General features: G+C 43.1%; 1 protein-coding gene and 1 non-coding gene across 3 annotated transcripts in view; both read left to right on the plus strand.

Moving 5' to 3' along the window:
• The window catches only part of LOC124798468 (cytochrome P450 6k1-like), a 103,099-nt gene that overhangs the window by 25,749 nt on the left and 51,468 nt on the right, over positions 1–25,882 (plus strand). For both annotated transcript variants that reach the window (XM_047261898.1, XM_047261899.1), the window contains exons 4-5: positions 10,916–11,178; positions 18,590–18,777. In XM_047261898.1, the coding sequence (XP_047117854.1) occupies positions 10,916–11,178; positions 18,590–18,777 (451 nt within the window). The remainder of the gene's footprint in view (positions 1–10,915; positions 11,179–18,589; positions 18,778–25,882) is intronic.
• Trnat-ugu lies at positions 10,354–10,427 on the plus strand. The gene has a single exon. It is a non-coding gene; the product is annotated as a tRNA-Thr (tRNA).

The raw sequence follows: 25,882 nt of genomic DNA on the forward strand, positions 1-25,882 counted from the left end.
GTAATCATATTTATGTATCAATGTATAATGCGGGTGTGAAGTGACTCAATCCACATCATTACGATGTTCGTTCTACCATTTGTGCGAAAAAACAGTACACGGAACATGGAATTTACTAACATCGACCAACTGCAGTCAACTGTGTTTTGGCTCACTATCCGATGTGACTGCTTATGATCTACTTGTAGCTTCTAGAGGTCCATGTTTATCCATACACTGATCGGTACAATGAAGGTTCTTTATTTAGAAGTACCCCAATCAGTTCTACACCTTATAATCTTCTATATTTTTTAATAAGCATTCTTATTCCGAACTACATTGTTCTACTGCACAAACCGATATCAGTAGATTGCAAAGAACACCGCCATTTTATACATGACGTGTACTCACCTATACGAGGTGTGATTGGAAAGTTTTAAGAATGGATCCGCTACTGCTTACTGGTTTGGTAGACAGGTCCATGGAGGGTGCGGAGTGAGTCATTGTCTTGTCCTTATATGCCCTCTGACAGGAAACTGCGTTGCCTTTATTCAGTTCGTAGTGGTAGCAGGTTGAGTGTGGATCTGTTAGGGCTTGTTGCCGGATTCTGTCTGCGTGAAAATTGATGTAAAAACGGAGCAACGAGTTTGTGTGAAATTTTGTTTTTAAACCGGGAAATCATCCTCTGAGTCTTACGAACTATTGAAAATAGCCATTGTAGATAATTGTATAAGCCAGTCAAATGTTTTTGTCTGGTTCAAAAGATTTAAAAATGGCCGCGAATCATTTGAAGATGAACCACGGTCCGGCAGTCCTTCCATCTCAAAAAGAAATGAAAATGTTGTAAAAGTTCACTACTTAGTGCGTTCTGATCGTAGACTTACAATTAGGGAGATTTCTGATGAACTTAATTTAAGTTTCTATGCAGTTCAGCCGATTTTAAATGAAGTTCTGAACATGCATCGAGTGTCCGCAAAATTCATTCCAAAAGTGTTGTCAAACGACCAGAGACAATACCGACTTGAAGTGTGTCAAGAACTGATTAACCGGACTAAAAATGATCCAGATTTGTTAAACAGGGAAATTACAGGTGACGAATAAATGGATATGATCCTGAAACCAAAGTGCAGTCTTCGCAGTGGAAAACTACAGGTTCACCACGACCGAAAAAGCACGGCAAAGTCGGTTCAAGGTGAAGACAATGTTGGTGGTTTTTTTTTCGATTCTGCCGGTATTGTGCATCATGAATTTGCCCTGGAGGACAGACAATTAACCAGGAATACTACAAATGTTTCCTTGAGCGTTTGCGCGAAAAGGTGCGGAAGAAAAGGCATGCATTGTGAAAAGACAGGAGCTGGGTGGTATACACCATGGCAATGCTCCGACTCATCGTGCCTTCTCCATCGCTGAATTTTTTACCAAATTAAGAATTCCTGCGCTTCCTCAACCGCCATATTCCCCTGATCTGGCCCCTGCGGACTTCTACCTGTTCCTAAACTGAAATTTTCACTGAAAGGGAAGCGATTTGACTCGATTGAAGACATCCAGACAAATACGGAGAGCATCCTTAACACACTTCAGGAAAAAAATTTCCAGGAATGTTTCCAAAAGTGGAAACACCGTTGGAGTCGGTATGTTCGGTCAGAAGGGGAGTATCTTGAACCCGGGTTACCGGGTTCGATTCCCGGGGGGGGTGTTAGGGATTTCCTCTGCCTCGTGATGACTGGGTGTTGTGTGATGTCCTTAGGTTAGTTAGGTTTAAGTAGTTCTAAGTTCTACGGCTGATGACCATAGATGTTAAGTCCCATAGTGCTCAGAGCCATTTTTGAGTATCTTGAAGGAGATGCATCACAGTAGCGTGTACCACCATTGTACAATTACAAGCCCATTCTTAAAACTTTCCAATCGCACCTCGTCCTTCGTGTGTGGACCAAAACGCAACAGCTCTGTTGCCAGAAGACAGAAAACTGCAAATTTTATGGCGGGAAAAGATGTCCATTCCGCCTTATGGAACACAATGCAGCATACAGTCAGTTACGATTTCTGCAAACCCAGTTCACAGGGCTGCACGTACCCCATCTAACTGGGAAGACAAGAACGATATTCGATAAACCTTGCCTGTTGGGACACTCTTCTATTGGATAATTATATGTTAGTTTGAAGAGCTTCCCACATTTCTATAGTCAAATGTTATCCCTAGTTTTATCTATGTTGTGGTCTTCAGTCCTGAGACTGGTTTGATGCAACTCTCCATGCTACTCTATCCTGTGCAAGCTTCTTCATCTCCCGGTACCTACTGCATCCTACATCCTTCTGAATCTGCTTAGTGTATTCATCTCTTGGTCTCCCTCTACGATTTTTACCCTCCACGCTGCCCTCCAATGCTAAATTTGTGTTCCCTTGATGCCTCAGAGCATGCCCTACCAACCAATCGCTTCTTCTACTCAAGTTGTGCCACAAGCTCCTCTTCTCCCCAATTCTATTCAATACCTCCTCATTAGTTATGTGATCTACCCATCTAATCTTCAGCATTCTTCTGTAGCACCACATTTCGAAAGCTTCTATTCTCTTCTTGTCTAAGCTATTTATCGTCCATGTTTCACTTCCATACATGGCTACACTCCATACAAATACTTTCAGAAACGACTTCCCGACACTTAAATCTATATTCAATGTTAACAAATTTCTCTTCTTCAGAAACGCTTTCCTTGCCATTGCCAGTCTACATTTTATATCCTGTCTCCTTCGACCATCATCAGTTATTTTGCTCCCCAAATAGCAAAACTCCTTTACTACTTTCAGTGTCTCATTTCCTAATCTAATTCTCTCAGCATCACCCGACTTAATTCGACTACATTCCATTATCCTCGTTTTGCTTTTGTTGATGTTCATCTTATATTCTCCTTTCAAGACACTGTCAATTCCGTTCAACTGCTCTTCCAAGTCCTTTGCTGTCTCTGACAGAATTACAATGTCATCAGCGAACCTCGAAGTTTTTATTTCTTCTCCATGGATATTAATACCTACTCCGGATTTTTCTTTTGTTTCCTTTACTGCTTGCTCAATATACAGATTGAATAACATCGGGGAGAGGCTACAACCCTGTCTCACTCCCTTCCCAACCACTGCTTCCCTTTCATACCCCTCGACTCGTATGACTGCCATCTGCTTTCTGTACAAATTGTAAATAGCCTTTCGCTCCCTGTTTTTCACCCCTGCCACCTTCAGAAATTGAAAGAGAGTATTCCAATCAGCATTGTCAAAAGCTTTCTCTAAGTCTACAAATGCTAGAAACGTAGGTTTGCCTTTCCTTAATATTTCTTCTAAGATAAGTCGTAAGGTCAGTATTGCCTCACGTGTTCCAATATTTCTACGGAACCCAAACCGATCTTCGCCGAGGTCGGCTTCTACCAGTTTTTCCATTCGTATGTAAAGAATTCTCATTAGTATTTTGCAGCTGTGACTTATTAAACTGATAGTTCGGTAAATTTCACATCTGTCAACACCTGCTTTCTTTGGGCTTGGGATTATTATATTCTTCTTGAAGTCTGAGGGTATTTCGCCTGTCTCATACATCTTCCTCACCAGATGGTAGAGTTTTGTCAAGACTGGCTCTCCCAAGGCTGTCAGTAGTTCTAATGGAATGTTGTCTACTCCGGGGGCCTTGTTTCGACTCAGGTCTTTCAGTGCTCTGTCAAACTCTTCACGCAAAATCATATCTCCCATTTCATCTTCATCTACATCGTCTTCCATTTCCATAATATTGTTCTCAAGTACATCGCCCTTGTATAGACCCCCTATATACTCCTTCCACCTTTCCGCTTTCCCATCTTTGCTGAGAACTGGGTTTCCATCAAAGCTCTTGGTATTCATGCAAGTGGTTCTCCTTTCTCCAAAGCTCTCTTTAATTTTCCTGTAGGCAGTATCTATCTTACCCCTAGTGAGATAAGCCTCTACATCCTTACATTTGTCCTCTACCCAACCCTGCTTAGCCATTTTGCACTTCCTGTCGATCTCATATTTGAGTCGTTTGTACTCCTTTTTGCCTGCTTCATTTACTGCATTTTTATATTTTCTCCTTTCATCAACCAAATTCAATATTTCTTCTGTTACCCAAGGGTTTCTACTAGCCCTCGTCTTTTTATCTATTTGATCCTCTGCTGCCTTCACTATTTCATCCCTCAAAGCTACCCATTCTTCTTCTACTGTATTTCTTTCCCATATTCCTGTCAATTGTTCCCTTATGCTCTCCCTGAAACTCTGTACAACCCCTGGTTCTTTCAGTTTATCCAGGTCCCATCTCCTTAATTTCCCACGTTTTTTCAGTTTCTTCAGTTTTAATCTACAGTTCATAACCAATAGATTGTGGTCAGGGTCCACATCTGCCTCTGGAAATGTGTTACAATTTAAAACCTGGTTCCTAAATCTCTGTCTTACCATTATATCATCTGTCTGATACCTTTTAGTACCTCCAGGGTTCTTCCATGTATACAACCTTCTTTCATGAGTCATAAACCAAGTGTTAGCTATGATTAAGTTATGCTCTGCGCAAAATTCTACCAGGCGGCTTCCTCTTTCATTTCTTAGCTCCAATCCATATTCACCTACTACGTTTCCTTCTCTCCCTTTTCCTACTCTTGAATTCCAGTCACCCATGAGTATTAAATTTTCATCTCCCTTCACTACCTGAATAATTTCTTTTATCTCATCATACATTTCATCAATTTCTTCGTCATCTGCAGAGGTAGTTGGCATATAAACTTGTACTACTGTAGTAGGCGTGGGCTTCGTGTCTTTCTTGGCCACAATAAAGCGTTCACTATGCTGTTTGTAGTAGCTTACCCGCACTCCTATTTTTTTATTCATTATTAAATCTACTCTTGCATTACCCCTATTTGATTTTGTATTTATAACCCTGTATTCACCTGACCAAAAGTCTTGTTCCTCCTGCCACCGAACTTCACTAATTCCCACTATATCTAACTTTATCCTATCCATTTCCCTATTTAAATTTTCTAACCTACCTGCCCGATTAAGGGATCTGACATTCCAAGCTCCGATCCGTAGAACGCCAGTTTTCTTTCTCCTGATAATAACGTCCTCTTGAGTAGTCCCCGCCTGGAGATCCGAATGGGGGACTATTTTACCTCCGGAATATTTTACCCAAGAGGACGCCATTATCATTTAATCATACAGTAAAGCTGCATGCCCTCGGGAAAAATTACGACTGTAGTTTCCCCTTGCTTTCAGCCGTTCGCAGTACCAGAACAGCAAGGCCATTTTGGTTAATGTTACAAGGCCAGATCAGTCAATCATCCAGACTGTTGCCCCTGCAACTACTGAAAAGGCTGCTGCCCCTCTTCAGGAACCACACGTTTGTCTGGCCTCTCAACAGATACCCCTCCGTTGTGGTTGCACCTACGGTACGGCTATCTGTATCGTTGAGGCACGCAAGCTTCCCCACCAACAGCAAGGTCCGTGGTTCATGGGGGGAGTTTTATCTATACCCCAAACAAAACAAAATACATAATTTTCGAAGCACTTTAGCTGATCTTTAATTACACCAGTCAGTTTGATTTGATCCATTATAAATGGTTTGTGAAAGCCTGCGACTGTAGATACAATAGGTTTGTTTATAATTAAATAAATCTTCTGCTACCAGTCACGATTTTTCTTTATTTTACTATTCGCACGACGCGTTTCGAGAAATAATTCTCATTTTCAAGTGCGTTTTTTGATGTGTGTTAAGCCATTTCTTTTGATGTTGTCAGTGTGTGTGAGTCTGCTTCATTTTGTTGACTTTTACTGTAATACATAAGAAACTTTAGCCACTAATCTCACAGAAAAAATTGATACTAAAAATCGCGTTTCTTATGTATTACAGTAAAAGACAACAAAATGAAGCAGGCTCACACACACTGACAACATCAAAAGAAATGGCTTAACACACATCAAAAAAACGCACTTGAAAATGAGAATTATTTCTCGAAACACGTCGTGCGAATAGTAAAATAAAGAAAAATCGTGACTGGTAGCAGAAGATTTATTTAATTATAAACACCAGTCAGTATTAAAAAATATAATAAATTAAAATAAGACAATAAATCCTTTTAAATAAACATATCTGGAGTCTTGTGGCGCAATGGTTATAGCATCTGCCTAGTAAGTGGAGATCCATGTTCGAATCCCAGTGTTGGTACAAATTTTGATTCATTGCTTCAGCTTGCATTCATTATCATAAATAAAGCAGAGATTTAATATGTCTCAGAAATATATAATTTCATCTGAAATAACTTTTGTTAACATTGTTTCATAGCTGATCAAATGTTCTTGATTCAATCATATGATGATATTTTATCAGATCATTAATTCAGTATAGGTCATATAAATAGCGGTATTAATAATATAAAAGGATGTAGTTATGAAATATGTTGAGTGGAATGCACTCTTTGAAGTTCTGAAGAGAGCAGAGATAAAGTACAAGTAGTAATGGCGTGTAGTCTTGTACGAAAGTGAAATGTGGACGACAAGCAGTTCGGACAAGAAGAGAATAAAAGCTTCTTATAAAGGTCTGCTACAGAATAGTAGTAGGCCAATGGGTATTCTGGACCAAATGAAGAAAGGATGGAATGCAATGGCAACATAACAAATACAATGGCCAGGTAACCACCATGCAAGGGCATGGTCGTGATGGCTGTGGCTGTAAGACATCATCAATGGCAAAGCGTGATTCATACCAATGTTGCATTGCAACGAGTCTTTGTAGCAATGATATATGGTAGAGAGTGCTTCCTATCAATGTTGTATGGTAGAGGTTGAATCCTACCAAAGTTGCAGAGAGTGCTTTTACCAATGTTACGTGGCGGAGGGTGCTTCACAGCAGACACCTGACACACTTTAGATGCATGCGCCCGAAAATGCGCACGCACGCACACACACACACACACACACACACACACACACACACACACACACACTTCTTGATCTCCCAGTCGTCACTCACCAGCCACTGAACTGAACTGCCAAAAATTCAAACTCGTTCAGTGCCAAGTGCAGTGTAATCTGTAAGCTACACTAGTTGTGCCAGTACGTTTATGTATTTTTAATATTGGGCCTGGTGCATGAGTTCACAGCATTTTTTCATAAGTTTAATAAAGACAGCAGATACACATAACGGAGACTTCAGTCATCAATAATATGTTCTCAAATGGTTCAAATGGCTCTAAGCACTATGAGACATAACATCTGAGGTCATCAGTCCCCCAGACTCAGAACTACTTAAACCAACTAAACTAAGGACAAGAAGGCAGTTATAAGAGTCGAGGGGCATGAAAGGGAAGCAGTGGTTGGGAAGGGAGTGAGACAGGGTTGTAGCCTCTCCCCGATGTTATTCAATCTGTATATTGAGCAAGCAGTAAAGGAAACAAAAGAAAAATCCGGAGTAGGTATTAAAATCCATGGAGAAGAAATAAAAACTTTGAGGTTCGCTGATGACATTGTAATTCTGTCAGAGACAGCAAAGGACTTGGAAGAGCAGTTGAACGGAATGGACAGTGTCTTGAAAGGAGAATATAAGATGAACATCAACAAAAGCAAAACGAGGATAATGGAATGTAGTCGAATTAAGTCGGGTGATGCTGAGGGAATTAGATTAGGAAATGAGACACTGAAAGTAGTAAAGGAGTTTTGCTATTTGGGGAGCAAAATAACTGATGATGGTCGAGGTAGAGAGGATATAAAATGTAGAATTTCAATGGAAAGGAAAACTTTTCTGAAGAAGAGAAACTTGTTAACATCGAGTTTAGATTTAAGTGTCAGGACGTCGTTTCTGAAAGTATTTGTATGGAGTGTAGCGATGTATGGAAGTGAAACATGGACGATAAATAGCTTAGACAAGAAGAGAATAGAAGCTTTCGAAATGTGGTGCTACAGAAGAATGCTGAAGATTAGATGGGTAGATCACATAACTAATGAGGAGGTATTGAATAGAATTGGGGAGAAGAGGAGCTTGTGGCACAACTTGAGTAGAAGAAGCGATTGGTTGGTAGGGCATGCTCTGAGGCATCAAGGGAACACAAATTTAGCATTGGAGGGCAGCGTGGAGGGTAAAAATCGTAGGGGGAGACCAAGAGATGAATACACTAAGCAGATTCAGAAGGATGTAGGTTGCATTAAGTACTGGGAGATGATGAAGCTTGCACAGGATAGAGTAGTATGGAGAGCTGGATCAAACCAGTCTCAGGACTGAAGACCACTCGAACAACAACCTAAGGACATCACACACATCGATGCTCAAGGCAGGATTCGATCCTGCGACCATAGCTGAAGCGCGGTTCGGGACTCAAGTGCCTAGAACCGCTCGGCCACAGCGGCCAGCAATATGTTCTCCTTCACCATTTACAATAGTCTTGCCAACACTAGGGTAACTTTTCAGTTCCACAACTGTAGAACGCACGTGGTCTTGTTGTAAAGAACTCATCGAGTCGTGTTCAGAGTGCATTTTCATCCAGAAAGGAAGTTACTTGACGGTTCTTCTATAGGGAGGGGAAGAGATGAAAATCAAGTGACTAAGGACGGTGCACAATGAGTTCTCAAACCAACTCCTGTATAGTGTTTATATCTGTGTAGCAGAATGCTGCCAGGTGTTATCACGGATTAGCGTCACTTCATGCAGTCCTACTGCTCATTGTTCTTGGATTGTCTCTGCAAGGCGTCTCAGTTACTGACAATACATGTCAGCAGTGACACTTACACCTTAGGGAAGCAACTCGTAGTGCACAGTGCCATCGCTTTTCCACCACATCCATAAAATGATCTTTTGTGGTTGCACTCAGGTCTTCGCATAGAGATTTACTGCTTTGTTAGAGCTCAGCCGTTCCTTTCTTTTCCTTACGTTGGCATAAAGACACTATTTTTCGTCATCAGTAACGATACAGGATACGAATGGTTGGTGTTCTTCACCATCCAGTTGATGACGAGCAGGCAGAATGTACATATGGCCACACACTGATTTTTTATGGTTTTGGCCCGGCAGCCTGCTATGTCGAGGTATGACGGTATGTGTCATCGGAGTACAATGGGCACCCAGTGTACTCCGCTGACGACTGGATACAATTGGGTCCACTTTCCTGCCGCATGTTCTTGTGCTGTAGTGTAGGGTCAGACCGCCGCCACGACGTATGCCGCTGGGAGTTCTAAGGGTAGCTCAGATACCCGTATAGCTGCAGTTCCAATCCGGCATGGTCGGCCTCGACGTTGCCAACAATTCCGTCTGCGGGCAGAAGCGGAGTCTTTGCTTCATCTCCCAAACGGCCCTGTGACATAGAGCGTCGGTAATAAGTTTCACGTTACGATCGTAAAGTAGATGCCGAGTATATCGGCAGGAGGTATCTTGACTTCTTCCTTGAAAAACCTCTCGACATCGCGTGTATTTGTTCTAGCAAAGTCGTTTCCAAAAGCGAATTTCAACGTTGGTTTCCGGTATTGGTTTGCCATCATCTTGTCGCGATATGGCGGAAACTATTGGCTGCTAAAACCAGACTGCACTTACCAACCACTAAAAGTTTGTTACCTCATTAAGAAAAAGTTGTCTTTAATTCATTGACAAGATAATCGAATATATCTGTGCTCATTCTCATGTTTTCGAAGAATTTGTTTGGTGATCTTCACAGTTGGTGATATAAATTACGAAATTCTTCATAAAGATTCCTCCCTTTGTAAATTTCACGCACAGCGCTCCTTTAACACCTCATGTCATTGCCTTTGCCTTACTCTCGAACTACAATATCAACAGTTTATGGGCACCGTTTATTAGAAACAGCTGGTGGGCTCTTACGGCCATCTTGTCCGAGTGTTCATCGCTCCCATGCAGGACAATGGAGGATGTAGCCCCTTGTTGCTTCCTGTAGCAGAAATGATGCGCATCAAGATGTAGTACACTGTCTGTGGTTTGTACTGCTGACGTATGGCGTGAGGTTCTGAGCACTGGCCTTTGTTTTCGCATGTGTCGACTTCTTGCTGTTTGAAGCGTCACCGAGCCCGAAGGTGGTGTCGCAGGGCTGCACGTCCTTCACCATTACATAGGAATGTACTTATATGGATATGGTGTCTGTTCTTTCGGACATGTCCGAAAGAACAGACACCATATCCATATAAGTATATAGTTCTGGCAATACCGGCCATGACCTCCTTCTTCTGTGCGGATGCGCACATATTCCGCGAACTCTTACGGGACTTGGTAAGAATGTCTTCCACGAGTAATGTGTGTGTTGGGATGGGACACTACGAATGTAGTGTGTGGACATACAAGGTGAGAATGTGGGTCTCGCGGGAGGCGTGCGAGAGATAGTCCCTGCAGTCGCGCTATCTACTGTTCCCTCGGTGGCTCAGATGGGTAGAGCGTCTGCCATGTGAGCAGGAGATCCTGGGTTCGAGTCCCGGTCGAGGCACACATTTTCACCCGTCCCCGTTGGTATATATCAACGCAGCTGAAGGTATTAATACTAAGTTCATTACAGAGGAGTGTTGTAGGCACCGATTAGCCGAATTTCAATCTTATGCGTTGCAATAGAAGACAATTACGGCGTTTCGAGAAAATGGTCCTTGAACTGTGTTGTGCATAGTAGGATGTATTCCATCTCAAAAGGACAACAGCAACTAGGATGACGACATCAACAATGGAATGTGTTTGCCTTTCAGGTACAAAGTAATCTACTTTCAAAAATATATTATTGAGTTGATAACCAACAATAGTTTGGAGTACAGAACTTTTGGGGTATATCTTGCAAAATTTAGTTATTAGGGCACAGTAGGTCTTCAAGTTTAGCAGTCCAGCGATGTCAGATATGGCAACTTTTATATCCTGGAGAAATCTCTACCGACGATCACAGCCACTTAACTCGCTGTCTATAGGAAAGCTGGACCCTTATCCTTGCAGACAGTGGCGGACTGCGGCCGCGAGATGGTGGAGGTGCTGCAGGGTCCAGCGTCGCGAGGGGAGGTGGTCGAGATGCGGGAGCTGAGCGCCCGCTACTCCACTGACGTCATCGCGTCCGTCGCCTTCGGCATCCAGGTCGACTGCCAGCGTAACCCGGAGAACGAATTCCGGCAGTGGGGGCGGCGCGTCTTCGAGCCGGGTCTGCTGGCCACCCTCAACGCACTCATCTCCTCCATCAGTCCCAAACTACTGACTACACTAAGGTACTCACCAAAACTGTTGCATTCCCTACCAGTTCCAATAGTTATGCAACGACTACAACAGGAATTGATACATTGTGAAACATCACTCCAATATTTATCAAACTTTGTGATGTGATAAAGCCTGCATTCCTTTCAAAAGTGGTGTCCACCACCACCATCAACACGAGTACTCGTATGATGTGTGACCCTCACAGGGATTAATACACTGTTGTATTTGTTGTGATATGGAAAAAAGTACCTTCCAGTTATCGTCTCCTGCCATGCCTGGAATATGTTCTGTGTCAGTTGATGCAGAGGACTGACTGGAGGCTGGTATGAAGGTATACGTCTTCCCACAGCCTCCCAGACATTCGCTATGAGAAACGATTTAGGGACTGGGCAGGCCAGTATAGGAGCCATACACTCCTCAAGGCATCTGTGTTGGCTGAACTGCTCTGTTGCATCTTATATTATCCTAACGGGATATGCCAGTAAGCACTCTGCTCATAATGGATATCACAACAGGATTTGGCATTCTTGGAAAGTGTCAGCGAGCGTTTAGCCTCCCTTCAACAAAATTAAATCAGTCCTGCAGTCATATGCAACAGTTCCCCAAACCATGACTCCAGAAGTTGCGGAGTTATGAGTCCTGAGAATCGCTGCTTCCCGTGACATTTCCACGCCGTTTACCAACATGTTTATCTGACCGCTACTAACAGAAGGGAGATACAACGCTGATCATCGCAGATCCCACTCAACGTCACAGTTCAATCTCGCTTTACACCATGCAACTGTTATCTGTGGTATGGTGTTAATGGAAAACGATGAATGGGAATTCGAAATCTCAACCCACCGATCGTCCAATAATCTGCTCCCTGCATGTCGCTGGCGACCATTTGCCTTTCTGCCAGGATAACCTTATGCTCTCGTGCTGTAGTCCTTCTCTAATGACCTGCGTGTACTCTTCTTGCCTGACTATTATCCTGACTCCATCTCATCACATCTCATTCAGCAGCCAATGCACTACAGCCAGCTCTCTATGCGATAAGTCTACATGATGCTCCCATGTTCCTCTCTCATTTCAAAGAGTCAAACTTCCTCAAGGTCCTAGATATACTGATACGCTGCATGCGCACATCCTCTGGGCATCCTGTGTTGCATTCTGCATCTGAAACGTTCCAATAACATTAGACACACCCAACAGACATCATGTACTCACCTCATTCTTCATCTGTAGGAATTGCCTTTGATGCACTGAAAGTACTGAAAATAAGCTCTCGTAAGAATGCCAACACGAGGAAGGCTGCAGTCGGCGGGATGTGACGTCATTCGCAATGCTCTGAGCAGGCTTTCGTGACCTGGTTGCTAGGCCACATCGTATCTTCTATATACATAAAACAGAGTGTATGCAGTGCTGCGGACAGGTTCAGAAAGACAGACAGGGGACAGGTAGAGCGAGGGAGAGGAGGAACTGGACAGGGAAAGTGAGGGAGCGGGAGATGCATGAGGCGGGTGGAGAAATAGACGGGTAGTGGGCTAGCAAGAAAGGAAGAGGGGGAAAGATAGAGCAGAAGGAGGGTATGGTCAGAAGGAGCGGGGAGGAAGGTATGGTCAGAGAAAGGAAGTGGAGGAAATCGACGAAGAGAGAGGGTGGAAGAAATGAAGAGGCAGAGCGAGTGGGGATTGGTTCAAATGGCTCTGAGTACTATGGGACTTAACTTCTAAGGTCATCAGTCCCCTAGAACTTAGAACTATTTAAAACTAACCTGAGGACATCACACACATCCATGCCCAAGGCAGGATTCGAACCTGCGACTGTAGCAGTCGCTCGGTTCCGGACTGAAGCGCCTAGAACAGCCCGGCCACCGCGGCCGGTCGAGAGGGGAGAAAGGGGTGGATAGACTGAGAGTGGAAATGATCGGCACAGTGGGGGGGAGTAGGATGTGCGTTCAGTATATGTGTTGAATGCATGTGCAGGTGAAGCCCCTGGGAAAAGTAGAGTTCCTTCTATATGATCGACGTTTTCACCCCTCTCTGCTGGTAACTTCTTCAGGATATCGTGGTTTCCACAGCTGACTGAACGCTGTCAACGACCAGTGCCACAGTCTCTGAAAATGGGTTTTTTTCCCCGTGTTTATGTGGAGAAGTGGGATTACTGAGTAAAACTTCTGTGGCTAATATTGATGAACAATCGCCATTAGATAATAAGTGAAGATTACACTGTTAATGCTGAAGACGTGGGGTTGTTGGCTAAAATTCTTTTGACTACGATTGGTTGGCCATCGTCAGTGGACAGAAAGGGATTTTTCCTGTACTTATGTTCCAGAAGAGCTGTTGATAAAATTCTTCCTACTGTTATTGGTAGGCCACCGTCGTTGCGTAGAAGCGAAACCAATAGAGCAAGAGAGGGGGGCTAAAGTGTACTAAAAGCATTATTGGCCACAGAGGTGACTTCCTAGGCGTTTGTTGCATTGCTTACACGTCGCGGTCACGTGTTCACTTCCTTGGCGGTGGGTAGTCAGAAGCGGGAAGCCTAAAGGAATTCTCTCTATTGAGGCTACATTCGTTCTTAGAGATTTCAATCGATTCTCGTTCTTCTATAAATGTTGATTTCCTTACCCAGCACATGTACGTTATTGAAATCAATGTCAAGGTCACAGTTCTCGTGATGCTCCACTGCCGCAGATTTCACGCTTTGTTTTAGCCATGTATGACGTTCATGGTTGCTTCTGTGCTGCGTAGTGGTGCAAAGTGACATCTAAATATTTGTGTTAGTAGGCATTTTATACACTCTCTGTCCAAGAGTACTGTCCTATCTCCTATATACCAAAGCATCTAGGAAAGGAAGACCAACCTCAGTCTCAGTCTCCAACGTAAAGTTACTTTTGTGGAGAATCTAATGCAAGAAATTCTGAAACTCGTGAAGCTCTTCTTTGCTATATGGACATATAGCAGGTGTGTCATCCACACAGCTGAGCCAATTGGACGTCTTTGAAAAAGCTTTACTTAATCCCTGTTACTCAAAATATTTCACAAAAATCTCAGCTGTTACTGGTGCCATAGCAACACCAACAAACTGTTCATAAAATTGTCCTCTGTATTTAAAATAACTTGAACTCTGTCGGTCTCAAACATTTGGAGCAACCCCATTGTATCTGATAGTAGGATGTTAGTAAAGAAATTCCATTTTATCTGATACTAGGATGTTGGTAAACGAACATCTCACATAGAAGTTTACAAGAATATTGAAACTTCGTAGCAGAGTAGAACTGTGTGCCGGACTGGCTTTCGTGGGCAAGTGCTCTACCGATTTTTTTTTTTCATTTTAGTGTTTGATTCGCGCATTAAGGGTGCCTAGCAAAACAAAAAAAGCAGGACTAATCCTAAAGGGCACCGCCACTTGTGACCCTACCGAACTAAAATAAAGTGATCTCTTTCCTGTCGTTTCCGTCCTAACTATACCAAACTCTGTTACGGCGGAAAGTCAAGCTATGGTACGCCAGTCGGGAACGAGAGAGCAGAGAGGGCTGTGAGAAGACATCAGCCAATTGCACGCTCACCGACCCCTCTCCAGGACGACAACGTGACAGCAGCGGCCTCTATGCGGACATAAGCGCTTCGCCCGACTGGATGCGGCCAGTTCTACAGCAGCGTCAGGAGTAGCAACTAAGACAGAAACGTCCACACTCGTTAGTACGCTTGCACATTCTATGTAGCTCGAACTTGGAATTGTTATACTGAAGACATTTCTTATTTTGGCTGTCGCACTTTGCTTGCGCCACATTTGCTTAACACAAAGTTGAGTATTGTATTTTTTCCTTTTGTCATAAACCTCATAAATAGGATTTGTTTGAATGTTGTCTAGCGATCCGAGGAATCAGGTTTCCCAGACACCCCACATTTGACGACTAGGCACTATTCAACAAAATCTCTCCCCCATCTAAGGAAATAAAAATAATTGAAAGAGGCAATCGTTCGAGCACCAACCCTTAAGGGCGGTAGGAATGAGGTACAGGAGATCCCAGTACCCATGAAACAAGAATTTCCTTTCTTTTTTTCTGCATTATAATCGTTCGTTTTTCGTTGGCTCTTATATGTCGGTGCACATTACCCCCTGCGTCTCGAAATGGGGAGAAGGGGCACACCGCAAGTTTGTGGAGGATCGGGGGAGGGGGAGGGGGGTCAAGAAAGATGCTCTGGAGATATCCTGCGAAGATTCGTCGGTAATGGGGCGACCGCGTGAGCGTAGTGTGCGCGATCACAACCCGATTCCAAAAGTCGAGGACCATGTGTGCACCACTGTGGAAGAAGTATTCTAAAGCCTCTCCTCTGAGCCAGACGAGTACACGGTGAGTAGTGTGAAGTCTGGGTCAGCAGCACGAACGCGTGGTAATTACTGGAGTAACTTCTTTTCTGGTTATCTTTTTTTTTTGTTACTAATATATTTTCCTGAAGCAAGCGTAAAAACTATCAAAAACTTGAAGGATGGCTGTTGTTGTGGATTGGCAGGACAGCCAATCCACTATGAGGAAGCCGAAAGGCACACGTTTAAGCTCACGCAGGCTGGCGTGAGGTCTGGAACATGACAAGGAATTGAGACTAGCAAAAAACGTACGTATCTTCTGGAATACTTAACTTTAATCCATAATTGGTGAACATCGCTCTTGACGGTACATGTTTTACAGCATCAATAGTAACTGGTAATGGCGCCTTGCTAGGTCGTAGCAAATGACGTAGCTGAAGGCTATGCTAACTATCGTCTCGGCAAATGAGAGCGTAATTTGTCAGTGAACCATCGCTAGAAAAGTCGGCTGTACAACTGGGGCGAGTGCTAGGAAGTCTCTCTAGACCTGCCGTGTGGCGGCGATCCGTCTGCAATCACTGATGGTGGCGACACGCGGGTCCGACGTATACTAACGGACCGCGGCCGATTTAAAGGCTACCACCTAGCAAGTGTGGTGTCTGGCGGTGACACCACAGCTGTCATATTTGATAATTATTCCTGAAATGTTTGCGACTGTCAACTTCGGATAGACATTTCAGTTAAGGACTGAGCTGGAGAAACAGACCTTCAAAGTAACCTCAATGGTGATACAGAACAACATTGTGCAACTGTTGTGATATGGACTGAATACAGAGTGAATAATGAGTATTAAGTATATCAATAAATGAATACTGAAAGCTTCAGAAACATAAAACACCAATAAAATCCACAAAACTGTTAGCACGAACTAGGAACGGCGTGCATGCAACTCAGAATATTGTGACCATACTACCTTGGTCTCCCCTAAAACTCTTACCCGAAAATACAGGGAAAGAATTACTGAACTATATGAAGAAGAACGTACATTACTTACAAACTACGGCGTGAACACACTTTATTCAACATGTAAACGTCACTACAGATATTAGGATTTAGGCTATGACATCATTGGCGATGAAGTGGCGCAGACGAATAGCGAAATTCTGCATGACCCTCGGAACATTGATGCTGTCGCTGACCTCTTCAATGGCTTTTTCAGCTCAGCAATGTTTTTGCGGTTTTTAATATAACCCCACAAAAAGGAGTCGCTTGTATTCCGATCCGGACAATTTGGCGGCTGATCGAGGCTCACGTGAGAGGCCTCTGGGTACCCCAGAGCCAGAATGCAGTCCCCAGAGTGCTCCTCCAGGACATCAAACATTCTCTTGCTTCGATGGGGTGGAACTCGGTCTTGTATGAACTACAGCTTGTCGAAATCAGAGTCACTTTGGATAATGTGGATGAAATCATTTTCCAAAACCTTCACATACCGTTCCGGAGTCATCGTGCCATCAAGGAATATCGCACTGACTATTCCGTAACTGTTGAATTCATTTGATAATCCTAAAAAATTCTAGCGACAGAGAGCTGAAGCTATCAGACAGTCTTCGGCTTGGAATATCTTTGAATGGAGTATAATTGTCTTCCGTGATGAGTCCCACTTGAGATCCAGCTCTCACGACCAGTGAAGATGTCTATGCGAGCTCCCTGTACAGCGGCGAGATACTGTTGCCTGACATACGATACGACAAACTGGAGTAATGGTGTGGGATGCCATTTCTTATCATAGCAGGACTCCTTTGGCTGTCGTCCGCAGCACCCTTACAGCACAGCGGCACGTCTACGATATTCTACAGTATTTTGTTGCCCTTCATGCCAAGCCATCCTGGGATTAGATTTTAGTTAGACAATTCTCACCCACATGCAGCGAGAGTTTCTGCTTCTCTTCTTCGTGCTTGCCAAACCGCACCTTGGTCACCAATGTAACCGGATATCTCCCCAACTGAGAACGTTTGGAACATTATGAGCATAATCTATTAACTAGTCCGAGATTTTGACCATCTAACGCGCCAATTGGACATGATTTGCCACTATGTCGCTCACATCCAAGAACTCTGTCAATCAGGGCCAAGTCGAATAACTCCTTGCTTTAGGGACAGAGGTGGACCAACACGTTGTTTTTATTAAAAATGAAACTCCTCCAGCTGTACTTAAGATTTCATATTTATTTGGCTACTAGTTTCGACGTTGCATCAAGACCATCTTCAGGCCCGTACACTTTGATGATATCAGTTGTGTGTGGCTGAGTACTAGCAGTCTTCTAGTACTCAGCCACACACTTCATATTTATTTGGCTACTAGTTTCGACTTTGCTTCAACACCATCTTCAGGCCCGTACACTTTAATGATATCAATTGTGTGTGGCTGAGTACTGAAAGACTTCTAGTACTCAGTATTGTACTAGAAGACGTCTAGTACTCAGCCACACACAATTGATATCATCAAAGTGTACGGGCTTGAAGATGGCATTGATGCAACGCCGAAACTAGTAGTCAAATAAACATGAAATCTTAAGTACAGCTGGAGGAATTTCATTTTTAATCATTTTTAATAAAAATTATACCAACTGATGTCACACCATCATCCAACTTAAATAAGGATGTACGAAGAAAACGTTGTTGAGTTGCTCAATTTGTGAAGCTCTCTCTCTTGATTAAATCATTCGACTTTTCTGAAATTGTAATCAGTTGTTCATTGCTGGCTGCATTAACCGTTTGTATGACTTGGCAACATGGAATATGTTTGTCCACACTCTGCCACCATGCGCAAGCAAACATCATCTCCACATTACCATCTCTCTCTCTCTTTCTCTTCTCTCTCTTTCTCTCCTATTCAGAACCTCCTTCAGGAGTGATCCACACCACGGAAAGAGAAAATCTAAACGATATGGAAGTATTGCTGTTCATATGTGTTAATCTCTAGGATGGTAGTTAGCTGCATTCTTAATTTTTTTCGTTTAAAACGAAACGTTGTCAACAGTGAGAAAGGAGCTAATATTATGTATCAGTGTCTACCAAGCAAAACATGACGAGTAAGTCATTAATTGAAACTTGTTTCTTATTTGTACAGGGTAAAAAGTAATCTTTCAGTCATCTCAGCTTACTTCCGCGGCATGGTGAGGGAGACAGTGAAGTACAGGGAGGAGAACAACATAACGAGGAACGACTTCATGCAGCTGATGATCCAACTCAAGAACAAGGGAAGCGTCGACAGCGCCAAGGGCGGAGAGCACGAGGAGGTTGGAGGAGATGTCTGGAGTAAGTGTTGTCCTCTGTTTCTACATGTGTTTGTGACCATTTTGGTCTGTGTACTAGAATATAAACAAATGTAGAAGCACCGGCCTGACATAGGAGCGGTGTTTTCACATTCACCTGGCAGATATGTTCAGTGCTCACACACAAAAGACGCACACCCTGAAGGGTCTTTCATGGAGGTTTGTTCCGCGTTTGCAACTGAATGATATGCAGTTTTTTTGCTTCTTTTGTTTATGAAACATCTTCAGTGGCCTGTGAAACATGTTTATGTATTAGTATCTAAAAATATGTTAATATGTTTTTGCATGTCGCTATCTTGTTTTCAGAAACAACTTTTGCGGTCTCTATACTCTAGATGACCCGTGTTCGGCGTTTTCTCGCCGACATTGTTACAACACTTCACTTGCACTTTCACTATGTGTTGAATGTGTTTGTGTTTACAGTATGTAGAGTCACCAACTGTCGCTGTGTGTTTATATTTCGTCGTTTGTTTGTGTTGTGTATTTGTAGTTTGATATATACAGGGTGAGTCACCTAACGTTACCGCTGGATATATTTCGTAAACCACATCAAATACTGACGAACCGATTCCACAGACCGAACGTGAGGAGAGGGGCTAATGTAATTGTTTAATACTAACCATACAAAAATGCACGGAAGTATGTTTTTTAACACAAACCTACGTTTTTTTTAATGGACCCACGTTAGTTTAGTTAGCACATCTGAACATATATACAAATACGTAATCAGTGCCGTTTGTTGCATTGTAAAATGTTAATTACATCCGGAGATATTGTAACCTAAAGTTGACGCTTGAAACCTCCGACGTTCAGTTGCGTGTTGTAACAAACACGGGCCACGGTCGGCGAGCAGCATCTGCAGGGACATGTTTACGATGACGACCGTGTTTACGAGTGTGGCTGTAGTGCACTGTTGTGGTTTGGTCTAGCTGTCGCAGTGACCGCATGTAGCGCTTGCTGCTACTGTTATTCTGCATTCGTCTCCGCACGCAGACCAACTGTAGTACACCGTGTTACCAGACGTCTGTGATAGTGTAGTGTTGTAGGAACTGTGACCATGGTGTATTCGAGCTCTGAAAAGGCGGAGATGATACTCATCTATGGCGAGTGTCGACGAAATGCAGCTGAAGCCTGCAGGGTGTATGCAGAACGGTACCCGGACAGAGAGCATCCAACGTGCCGCACATTGCAAAACATCTACCGCCAACTGTATGCAACAGGTATGGTCGTAGCACGCAAACGGGTCCGTAACAGGCCCGTCACATGAGAAGCGGGTGCAGTTGGTGTGTTAGCTGCTGTTGCCATGAACCCACACATGAGTACACGGAACATTGCGAGAGACAGTGGACTGAGTCAAAGTAGTGTCATGCGCATACTGCATCGTCACCGCTTTCACCCGTTTCATGTGTCGCTACATCAGCAATTACATGGTGATGACTTTAATCATCGAGTGCAATTCTGTCAATGGGCATTAACAGAGAATGCGTTGCAGTTCTACCTGTTTACCGATTAAGCGGGTTTCACAAACCACTGGGCAGTGAATCTACGAAACATGCATTACTGGTCCGTGGACAATCCTCGCTGGTTCAGACAGGTAGAGCGACAGCGACCGTGGACTGTAAATGTATGGTGCGGAATCAATGGCGACCACCTCAATGGTCCTCACTTCATTGCAGGGGCCCAAACAGCTGCAACATACATGGCGTTTCTACAGAATGATCTGCCAACGTTGCTCGAAAATGTCCCACTGGAAACGCGTCGACGTATGTGGTATCAGAACGATGGTGCACCTGCACATTCCGCAATTAACACTAGGCTGACCCTTGACAGGATGTTCGACGGGCGTTTCATAGGACGTGGAGGACGCATAAATTGGCCAGCCCGTTCTCCTGATCTTACACCTCTGGACTTCTTTCTGTGGGGTACGTTAAAGGAGAATGTGTACCGTGATGTGCCTACAACCCCAGAGGATATGAAACAACGTATTGTAGCAGCCTGCAGCGACATTACACCAGATGTACTGCGGCGTGTACGACATTCATTACGCCAGAGATTGCAATTGTGTGCAGCAAATGATGGCCACCACATTGAACATCTATTGGCCTGACATGTCGGGACACACTCTATTCCACTCCGTAATTGAAAACGGATACCACGTTTGTACGTGTACCTCACCCCTCACGGTAATGTACATGTGCGTCAGTGAAAAAGACCAATAAAAAGGTGTTAGCATGTGGACGTAATGTGCTGTTTCAGTCTCTTCTGTACCCAAGGTCCATCACCGTTCCCTTTGGATCCCTACGTAATTCGGTGCTCTCCGATACACACGATCGAACAGCGTAGGAGTGGTACTCAAGCGTCAATTTTAGGTTACAATATCTCCGGATGTAATTAACATTTTACAATGCAACAAACGGCACTGATTACGTATTTGTTTATACGTTCAGATGTGCTAACAAAACTAACGGGGTTCCATTTAAGAAAACGTAGGTTTGTGTTAAAAAACATACTTCCGTGCATTTTTGTATGGTTAGTATTAAACAATTACACTAGCCCCTCTCCTCACGTTCGGTCTGTGGAATCGGTTCGTCAGTATTTGATGTGGTTTACGAAATATATCCAGCGGTAACGTTAGGTGACTCACCCTGTATACTGGCGCTGCTGCTCGCAGTGTAGTTTCAGCTCTCTGAGACTGCAGACGTGTGGGCAAGTTGCGTTTGCGTGAGTGTGTGTGTGCGTGTGTGTATGTGTGTCTGCTGCTGACAAAGGCCTTAATGGCTGAAAGCTGTGAGTGTGTGAATCTTTTTACTGTGCCTATTGCGACTCAGGATCTCTGCTATATGGTGAGTAGCAACTTTCCTTCTCTGGTATATATATATATATATATATATATATATATATATATATATATATATATATATGTGTGTGTGTGTGTGTGTGTGTGTGTGTGTGTGTGTGTAGGGGTGGGGTGGGAGAGAGAGAGAGAGAGAGAGAGGGAGAGAGAGGGATGGAGTGGGGGGAGGGGTAGGAGGGAGGGAGATGTGGGATTCATTAATTATTTAGTGTGAATGTATTTTACATTTCTGTTTGTTATTGCTTTAGTGGCTGACACGGCCAATGAGTTATTGCTTATGTTGCTACGGTCATTACTTGCTTTCTTTTTCATTGCCAGGGCCGTTTATATACGAAAGTCTTCCTGTAATGACAGGAGGTTTTGTAATAAATCTTCACTCTAAAAATTTTCATGTCCTCTTCCATATTAGATGGTTCATGTCCATGCTTTATCAACTGTTCAGCAGAGTTAGAATGGCTATTGTTCTTTATACCTAGGTTTGAAATTCTTGCCTGTCATTCCCAGTTACACTGATTCACATTCTTGATATTCCGACTGGTTTGTATCTGCTCCTTGCTAATTTTTTGTTAATATGACTGGAAGAAGAGGAGGAGATCAGTGTTTAGCACCCCGTCGATGAACTCATTAGAGATGGAGCACAAGCTTGGATTAGGGGAGGATAGGGAAGGAAATCGGCTGTACCCTTTCAGAGGAACCATCCGAGCCTTTGCCTCAAGCTATTTAGGGAAGTCATAGAAAACCTAAATCTGGATGGCCAGACGCAGTTTTGAACCATCGTCCGCCCGATTTCGAATCCAGTGTGCTAGCCATTGCGCTACCTCGCTCGGTAAATGTGACTGGAATGTGTTTCTTGTTCTGTAACCAATGTGTAATTCTTGTTTCTTTTGTACATTTAATATGCTCTGTGTTGATTTGTGTTTGTATATTATGGTGTACCATTTCTTTCTGTTAGTGATGTCATGAGTATTACTGTTTTGTATTTCTGTGTGTGCTATAGTGTCTGTTTTGTCTGTGGTATCCTGTGGTGTTTGTGTTCTGTGATTATTTTCATTTTTCTTTAGTTTTGTTCTCATTGTGTAGCTGAGTCTTTGCCCTACATGGGTGGTTTTCATACAAGCTGGGGTAACTCCTCATTTGGCTCGCCAAGTGAAAGATCTGCTTAATGCAAACTTCAACACACGTCTTATATCCAGATGTTTTTCCGATGCATGGGCTGCAAGATCTCCTGATTCGAATCCGTGTGACTTTTGACTCTAGGGCTATCTAAAAGAATGTGGGTACCAGGGACGCGTTTCATATATCCCTGATCTAGAGGCGAGTGCAAAGGAAAACGTCGCTTGTACATCACGAGGAAGTGTAGATCACGTCATTTTATGGATGCGATATTTCGTCGACGTCTCCGATGCTCATACTGGACAAATTGTGTAAGTTGTGGTTAATAATAAAAACATTATGCCTTTCTCACTTGTTTGATCTTTTCTGTCCACATCTCATTTCTAATTCATTACGTATGGAAACATTTCAATGCATCTTTCTCGCTTTCACAGTGCCAGTTTTGCACCTGGTGGCCGAAACTCAACTAACTTTTTTCCAGCGTAAAATAGGTTCCGTATTAACACATTATAATATCTAACAAGTTTCGCTGCCAAACGACAATTACATCCCATAATGGACCTCTGTGAGTAGCTGCACTTTAATTATAACGACTCAGTCTCACAAAGGTCTGTTTGACATATTAACCCTCCAGATAAAGAGAGGATATGTTGCTTTAACAAACTTTTTTGGCGTGGCTAAGCCAGTCTTCGACAGAGTCTTTCCCTAACCAAACAAAATCCTGCAACCAGGAGCTTCCTCTGACATAACAAGATTATTCGGCAGTCAGCACCTACTCTAGTTTGTCTTTGGCGCACGAGAAGTTCAAATATATCATGTTACAATATGTGTACTAACCATGGAAGTAAGGGTAGAAGTTCGAATCCGTTTTTCATATCGTGGAGATACGAGTATCTCCCACGCAGCATGTGACAGATCTTGACAAACGTATAGGTGGCATACATTCTCAATGTGGAAATTGCAGGTTCATCGTAAATAAAGAGTATTTTTCCATTTAGTATTAATGAAACATATTGTGTCCTTGAGAGCCACTATGGTGGAAGCAGTTGTGATCCTTCCTTTACCCTTCCACATCCTAGCCAATCGAGCTAGTGCTGATATGTAATGAACATGTTGTCGACAAGCGTCTAAACCTTATTTATTTCCTTTTCACAACCATATAAGATCAGCAGTACTCTAACATACTTCTTTTTCTTCTTTCGGTGCCTATCCGGTTCAGATGTTGGCGATCATAATGGCTGTTCTTCTCTTGTTTGTAGCAACATGGAATAGCTCTGTTGATGACGTTGTTTGTTTTGTTTGTTGTGGTCTTCAGTCCTGAGACTGGTTTGATGCAGCTCTCCATGCTACTCTATCCTGTGCAAGCTTTTTCATCTCCCAGTACCTACTGCAACCTACATCCTTCTGAATCTGCTTAGTGTATTCATCTCTTGGTCTCCCTCTACGATTTTTACCCTCCACGCTGCCCTCCAATACTAAATTGGTGATCCCTTGATGCCTCAGAACATGTCCTACCAACCGATCCCTTCTTCTGGTCAAGTTGTGCCACAAACTTCTCTTCTCCCCAATCCTATTCAATACTTCTTCATTAGTTATGTGATCTACCCGTCTAATCTTCAGCATTCTTCTGTAGCACCACATTTCGAAAGCTTCTATTCTCTTCTTGTCCAAACTATTTATCGTCCATGTTTCACTTCCATACATGGCTACACTCCATACGAATACTTTCAGAAATGACTTCCTGACACTTAAATCAATACTGGATGTTAACAAATTTCTCTTCTTCAGAAACGCTTTCCTTGCCATTGCCAGCCTACATTTTATATCCTCTCTACTTCGACCATCATCAGTTATTTTGCTCCCCAAATAGCAAAACTCCTTTACTACTTTAAGTGTCTCATTTCCTAATCTAATTCCCTCAGCATCACCCGACTTAATTAGACTACATTCCATTATCCTTGTTTTGCTTTTGTTGATGTTCATCTTATATCCTCCTTTCAAGACACTGTCCATTCCGTTCAACTGCTCTTGCAAGTCCTTTGCTGTCTCTGACAGAATTACAATGTCATCGGCGAACCTCAAAGTTTTTATTTCTTCTCCATGAATTTTAATACCTACTCCGAATTTTTCTTTTGTTTCCTTTACTGCTTGCTCAATATACAGATTGAACAACATCGGGGAGAGGCTACAACCCTGTCTTACTCCCTTCCCAACCACTGCTTCCCTTTCATGTCCCTCGACTCTTATAACTGCCATCTGGTTTCTGTACAAATTGTAAATAGCCTTTCGCTCCCTGTATTTTACCCCTGCCACCTTTAGAATTTGAAAGAGAGTATTCCAGTCAACATTGTCAAAAGCTTTCTCTAAGTCTACAAATGCTAGAAACGTAGGTTTGCCTTTCCTTAATCTTTCTTCTAAGATAAGTCGTAAGGTCAGTATTGCCTCACGTGTTCCAGTGTATCTACGGAATCCAAACTGATCTTCCCCGAGGTTGGCTTCTACTAGTTTTTCCATTCGTCTGTAAAGAATTCGTGTTAGTATTTTGCAGCTGTGACTTATTAAGCTGATAGTTCGGTAATTTTCACATCTGTCAACACCTGCTTTCTTTGGGATTGGAATTATTATATTCTTCTTGAAGTCTGAGGGTATTTCGCCTGTTTCATACATCTTGCTCACCAGATGGTAGAGTTTTGTCAGGACTGGCTCTCCCAAGGCCGTTAGTAGTTCCAATGGAATATTGTCTACTCCGGGGGCCTTGTTTCGACTCAGGTCTTTCAGTGCTCTGTCGAACTCTTCACACAGTATCGTATCTCCCATTTCATCTTCATCTACATCCTCTTCCATTTCCATAATATTGTCCTCAAGTACATCGCCCTTGTATAGACCCTCTATATACTCCTTCCACCTTTCTGCTTTCCCTTCTTTGCTTAGAACTGGGTTTCCATCTGAGCTCTTGATATTCATACAAGTCGTTCTCTTATCTCCAAAGGTCTCTTTAATTTTCCTGTAGGCGGTATCTATCTTACCCCTAGTGAGATAGGCCTCTACATCCTTACATTTCTCCTCTAGCCATCCCTGCTTAGCCATTTTGCACTTCCTGTCGATCTCATTTTTGAGACGT

The sequence above is a fragment of the Schistocerca piceifrons genome, chromosome 5 (assembly GCF_021461385.2).
Source record: "Schistocerca piceifrons isolate TAMUIC-IGC-003096 chromosome 5, iqSchPice1.1, whole genome shotgun sequence".
NCBI classification, from domain to species: Eukaryota; Metazoa; Arthropoda; class Insecta; order Orthoptera; family Acrididae; genus Schistocerca; species Schistocerca piceifrons.